Consider the following 6771-nt stretch of genomic DNA (forward strand, 5'->3'; position numbering starts at 1 on the left):
GCGTATAGAACGTCTCCATAACCTTTGTCCAAAAAGTCTTGCTCTTTTGGTAGTCGGCTGCAAAAGGAATAAATAAATTTGTAAGTCATTTAACTTTTTTATTTAACTTTTTTATTAAAAATCATTTTTAAAAACGTTAAAACAATTACCGCAACGCCGATCCTCAGAAATGACTATCCAAGCCCGACACAAGGCTTCCTTCTCATCCGATGACCACGGAGTGGTTTTCCGTTTCGTCCTCGGAGTCGAAGCCGGTCCCGACCCGTCCGTTGCAACTTGTTTTTTCCGGTGGGCGCGTCTTCTTTGTCCCGTAGCTTCACCGTGTGATTCTTGTGTCTCCGGAACAACAAAGTTAGGAGACGGTTGTATGTTGGATGGTTGAAAGCCGGATGATTGTTGCGGCTCCGAATAAAACATCGGTTGGTGCGGTGACGACCATAAATCGTCGTCAATATAATCTGAATCTAGGTTTGGGTACCAATTTCCAGACATGTTTTTAAAAAAAAGTTTGGAAGATGGGTTGATTTTGGGTTTTTTTTTGAAGTTGTGGTAATTGTTTTATGTGATTTTGGGTGTGGTAATTGTTTTATGTGATCTTGGGTTTATATATAGGAAGTACACTTTTTTTTTATTAAATTAAAGAGCCCAACGGCTCATTTCTCATGTCCCAACGGCTCTTTCACGTCTCCCAATGTCCCTTTACGCCATACAGGTCCCGCGAACCACCTTGCGCCTGCTTTGAATTCCGTGCTCGCGCCCCTCTCGCGCCCCGGTGGTGTGGTGCTCGCGCCCGCGCCTGGGGGCGCGAGCGGAGGGGCTCTCGCGCCTCCGCTGAAGCCCCACACCCCTCAGCCTTATTTATAAAAGAGAATAATATGAATGATGGATTAATATCGCAGTCTGATAATATGAATAATGGATTAATGTCGTAGTATGGTTCAGTCAATTCGGCTATTAATACAAATAAAAACCATAAATACTGAATTATTGGTCATAATAAAAATATCATGGACCATTGCTTTCTCATTTATTTCAAAATATTTTTATTTTATATTCAGTTCTTTAGATTACAGTTCCATTATCCATCTATGATCTAGACCAGCGTTACGGTGTTGTCCCTACGAAAGGGACTTTGTGGGTTTAAATCTTTTTAGGCTGAGGGGTGTGGAGCGCGAGAGGGGGCGCGTGAGCCCATCCGCTCGCGCCCCGGGGCGCGAGCACCACACCACCGAGGCGCGAGAGGGGCGCGAGCACGAAAAACAAAGCAGGCGCAAGGTGGTTCGCGGGTGAGGATGGGCGTAAAGGTGGCCTGGGAATGCGTGAAGAGCCGTTGGGGCTTAGAAATAGAGCCGTTGGCTCTTTATTTTTATTAAAAAATTTTTTTTTTAAGAATGACGATTCCTTTTTCACGTTAGTTTTGATGCGACAGCCAGGAGGTGAACTGGCGGCGTTGCGGTGGTAGTATGGTGGCCGAAGAGAAAGTGGCTTGCTGGTGGTGGAGCTCGTTGCAAAGAAGAGCACAAGAGAAAGGGAGAACGAGATATAGTGATGGTAGATGATTTTGTAGTAAGTAGGGGTGGAGTTTGGTGATGATACGGCGGTCGCTAGAGGCTGGTTGTGGTTCCCGGTGGTGACGGGTTGGCTATGGTGCATCGCGCGGGGGTGTTACGGTGGCTTTCTTGTGGCCATATGGAGAGAATTGGTACTGTTGAGATGGAGCGAGTGAGAGTTGCTGCCGGTGGTGACAAAGATAGTTGTTGGAGATGGCGAAGGTGGTTGTTGTAATTGTGAATGGTGGTATGTTTGGGGCGACGTAAACAAGGGAAAGAGAGATAAGTTGTTGAAACTTGTTGTGTGTTTGAGTGTCTCACGTCTTTCATATGATTATAATGATGGTACACGATATGGCTCTTAATATTATCTAATAAATGGATGATGATGAATGCCGTTGGCTCTTTAAGTTTATTAAAAAAAAAACCGCTCGCGCCCCTCCACACCACGGCCAGGGGCGCGAGCGGGGGCTCCAACACCCATCTTATCAAGTTTCTCTCTCTGCCACATGTCACAATATTATTGGCTGGAGCCCCCACTCGCGCCCCCCACACCCCTCAGCCTTAGTGGGGTTGCATATTTAGTTATTTACAAGTTAAAGCTTATAAGATTTTAAGTGGAAAAAAAATTCCCTTTTTCTTATTCTTCTTTTTTTTTTTTTTTTTGTTCACTGATATGTCTTTGTCATGTATAATCCATCCAACATTGATAAAACACAAGAGTATCAATTTATCAGGAGAAAACCACTACACAAGCAGACGCACACTGAAAGTACTTACGTTCGTACAAGAAAACATACAAAAGAAACCTGCTTTGTTTTCTTCAAACGTCCACATCTTAATCACCTAAACTACACCCATAATTAGGTGACTTAATTAATTAATTAAACTAATCACCCACATAAAACAAAACCATAAATATTAAAAAAAAAATCCTAAACCATCGAATCTTTCTTACATTTGACTTGTGGAATGGTCGGTTTCGTGTGCAACTAAACAAACAATCACCTGTTCAACGACGTCGTTCCGGAGTCCAATGAGGCAACCTTTGACTAAAATGTGATGACACCACTCTTGAGTCAAGCAGTTCCATTATTGGTGTAAAGTTTACACATCTTGGAACCTTGTATTGGTTTATTGATGCTCCTCTTGATATTGCATAGTCCATCAACTCTTCAAACGTACCATTTTTCACCACTCGGATCTCCAACGCCCCGATCGAGTTACACTCGACCCGACCCTGTCGGTAAACCGAGTTCAACGACTCCTCCATTGCCACACAACACTCTTCGAGCACGTCGTTGGTTGGAAAGTTTGACGAGTCTTTAGCGAGTAACTCCCAATAGATAACATAATGTCCCGGGATTGTTTTTGTGTCCGCGTAGCTGGTGTACTCCACCACGGTCGTGTTAAACGCGTTCAGCAGTCTAGACGCGTTCTCCACCGCGGACTGCAACTCCGCCTCGTCCGTTTTATCCGAGTCGATACTTAATAGTACGTTCTGGCGTCGGATAAAACGGAACTGTGGGGCGGAGTTGTGGAACCCTGTGACTCTCAGGATGTCACCTACGCGGTACCTGCATAGGCCTGCGTAGGTGGTGATTACTAGTTCGTATTCTTTTCCAACTTCTACGTCAACCAGGTCGACTAGCTCGACTAGCTGGTCACTGGTCGACCCGGTTGAATTAGGGTCGTGCGGGAGAAATTCAAAGTACGCCATATTTGGCATGATGGTGTACGAAACCTCAGACGGTTTGCACATCGGGTTCAGGTTGAGCCCGAAGTAACATTCGGATGAAGCGTACATCGTGCAAACTTTAGGTAACCCGCCGCTGTAATAATCCAAAGTCGGAATGTATTGAGCCATCGCGCCGGTGACGATCACCTCTAAATACTTCGTGTTCGGCCAAATTCGTGTAATTATTCTTTCCCAGTTATCCCTTGAACATTCGGACTCAATAAAGTCTGCAAGGTCTGGGTCCGCTCGTAGGACCCGGACCATGCATCCTCTAATATCCGAATCGGAAATCTTTGAATTCAGTGTTCCGGTTCGAATATCATGTGCAAGTTCCCTCCAGTTTAGCTGGAGGAACCTGATGGCTCGCAAGAGCCCCGAAGCAAAGATTGCGCCGAGACGGAGGACTTGTTTACGCTCATATAGACCACATAACATCTGAGAATACATGCTTTGGAACGAGTCGGGGCAAAGAATAGCCTCGTTCGGGCTCGTGTACACGTTATACGGGTCGAAGGCCCGGGTCTTGAAGTGGTCGCTTTTGTAGTAACTGGTTAAAACGGGTCGGGCCATTAGCCCACCCGGGGTCTTGGTTTCGGACTTGACAAACAAAAAGTATAGTCCTTTTCCCTTGTCTAATCCAGGCATGTACCTATCATAAAACAATTTACTACCACGTTAGAAATAAGCCGGTCAAAGTCAACGGTCAAACGCTTCAATATTTGATATTTCTTTCATTTATTACAAACTTACAAGTTCATCACTGGCATTAGCAGACTGTAAAGTAGCTGGCGTCGATCCAACTCTTCCCGAATCGTCGGCATGAGCTTCCGTTCACCCGCGGAGGTACCCGAGCTGTTGACCAAACAAAATTAAGTCAAACTTAATATAAAGTAACGAATTTTATAAAATGATCTTAATTATTAACCATGTTGAATATTATTGTAACTTATAGTATTTAGAGTTTTAATATTGAGGACCTGATATATTGTAACCATCTATTAAATTGTTTGTCATTTTAAAAATACTCACCTAGTGAGAAATTCGGAAATTGGGTGTGACGAAAGAATCGGAGATCGATCACCATTGGCGATACGTTGAATAAGGGGCTGAAGATCCTCATAAGTCACCGTGGGAATCTTCGATTTGAAAGATTCCCTGTCGGTGGCACCGTCAAGATGGTACTGACGGAGATACTCGGTCTCAGCATTGCGACCGAGAATCTCCGTCAGAACATTTTCCTGAACGGTGTCCGTATTTCTCGTCATCTCCTCAATAAACTGAAGCGCCTTTGCGTCTTTCTCACACGCGGGCGGTCCCAACGGCGAACACAAAGCATCAACCGCCATCGAATAATAGAGACTATTACTGTTATATGAAAATTAAAATGTTACAAAACAAGAATGAGTGTTTTGTAGGATTAATTGATTTAAGGAGTTTGTGTATTGAAATGAGGAGAGAAAGGAGTTTATATAGGAATTGGCACGTGACATGTCACGGTGGGGCCCAGTGGAACTAGGAAGGAAGGTAGCTGACGAGAGGTGAGGTCGTGGACAAATTTGTAATTATACATGAAAGGCGGGATGTAGGTGGTAAAGGAGACAGGTGGGACCAGTACAGGTATAATTAGGGGACACGTGGGGCCAAGTTGGCACACGTCACTCTAACGACTCTGCTGTTTTCCGGTAACATTGTTGCCGGGTGATAACGATGGCTTGCCGACGTAGTCGACCGTTTACACTGTTGCATACGTCGTACGTGGGGGTAACCAATACAGATTTTTCAACTACACTAAAAAAAATATTATGATAGATAAAAATACAGGGAAAAGTTAGATACAAAACAAATTAACATGTTAACTGTGAGAATCTATTATAATTATATAATTACATCATAATATAAATACATTATGTTGTAATTATATTATGCTATTTGTATGTATAATTATACTAGTTGATTCTCAAAGTTATCACATTAATTTAATTTGTATTTGATTTAAATACATAAATAGGGAACGGTTAACGTACAAATGAAATTAACGTGTTAATTGTGAGAATCAAGTAGAGTAATTATATATGCAAGTAGAGTAATTACATTCTACGATGTTATTACATAATTGCTCTATTTGTATATATAATTACTTTACTTGATTATCATAATTAGCACATTAATTTTATTGTATTTGATCCAAACCATATATAAATATATATGATTTAAATGAAGATAATATAATATGGGTTTTTGAATTAAGTAACGAAAACATATATATGGTTTATGTTGGTTGTTAATGAATTAAAAGTATCTTTAAGCTGCATGTGTTAATGAGATAACACATGCAACAATGTACCGTTCATTTGCCTAACATTTTGTCTACTTACGTTATACCGACCAAATAATAGTTATGATTTGATAGTTTTTTATAAAAAATCCATCTTTGAAAAGTTGTAGAGTTTAGATTGTTTTAACTAGGTTGAGTTATTTTATAAATACCAATAAAAAAGAGAGCTGTAATTATTCAAAATTAATTGACATGTATTAAGTAAGGATCAAAGAGAAAAGATATAAAAGTAATACCACATGTTTTCTCTTTATATATACAAATCACATGTTAATTCTATCATCATTTTAAAACGTCTATAATTTTTCATATGATGTTTTAAAAAAAATCATCCATAATAACAAGCGTTTTTTTATCTTTAATATGAATATGGTTTTGTTATATAAAAGTTAAAACAAAAATTACATCATTGTGTCTTTTTGTTTACCATTGTATCTTTCTGTTTCTCATTTTGTTTTTTTCGTCATTGTGTCTTTCAACTCATCATTGTTTTTTTTAAATACTAATAACACTGTTGTGTAATTTTTCTATGTAAATATAATGATAAAATAACAACAAATTATCTAATACCTAAAACACAATGATGAATACATATTAGACAATAACCTGAAACGTAAAACACAATGATGAATACATGTAGCACAATGACCTGAAACGCAAGACACAATGGTAAAAACATATAACACAATGACCTGAAACGTAAAATACAATGACTTGAACGTAATAGTATTTTTATCAAATTAAGTGAATGGTACATGTCAATATCGAACAAAAGACCATGAATGTATTACACAATGACTACAACACAATGATAAGTAGAAAGAAAAATGTTGAGCACAAAGACATAATGACGAACAAAAAAACACAATGACATAATCTTTGTTTTAATTTTTATCTTTAATATGTGTACCAATTGAAAAACACAATGACCAGAATCTATAACACAGTGCATAGAAAAACCCAATTAAAATCCACAATGAACAACCAATAACACAATATAAAAAAACCCACTAATTTTTATTTTTATATAACAATATGATATTCATATTAAAGATTAAAAAACGCTTGTTGTTATGGTGAATTTTTTTTCTAAAAAATGCCATATGAAAAAATTATAGACGTTTTAAAATAATGAAGGAATTAACATG

The 6771-nt window shown here is 39.4% G+C and overlaps 1 protein-coding gene across 1 annotated transcript; it reads right to left on the reverse strand.

The window, feature by feature from the left end:
• Positions 1-2325: 2325 nt before the first annotated feature.
• Positions 2326-4680, reverse strand: LOC143580278 (putative indole-3-acetic acid-amido synthetase GH3.1). The gene is made up of 3 exons (XM_077063356.1): positions 4318-4680; positions 4039-4140; positions 2326-3937 (listed from the first exon to the last, which is right to left on the reverse strand). Exons 1-3 carry the CDS (start codon positions 4632-4634, stop codon positions 2563-2565), a joined length of 1794 nt encoding a protein of 597 aa, XP_076919471.1. The 5' UTR covers positions 4635-4680; the 3' UTR covers positions 2326-2562.
• Positions 4681-6771: the final 2091 nt, after the last annotated feature.

This window comes from Bidens hawaiensis, unplaced genomic scaffold (assembly GCF_021521415.1).
Source record: "Bidens hawaiensis isolate Kalapana, Puna unplaced genomic scaffold, B.hawaiensis_p1.1 tig00030301_1, whole genome shotgun sequence".
Lineage (NCBI taxonomy): Eukaryota > Viridiplantae > Streptophyta > Magnoliopsida > Asterales > Asteraceae > Bidens > Bidens hawaiensis.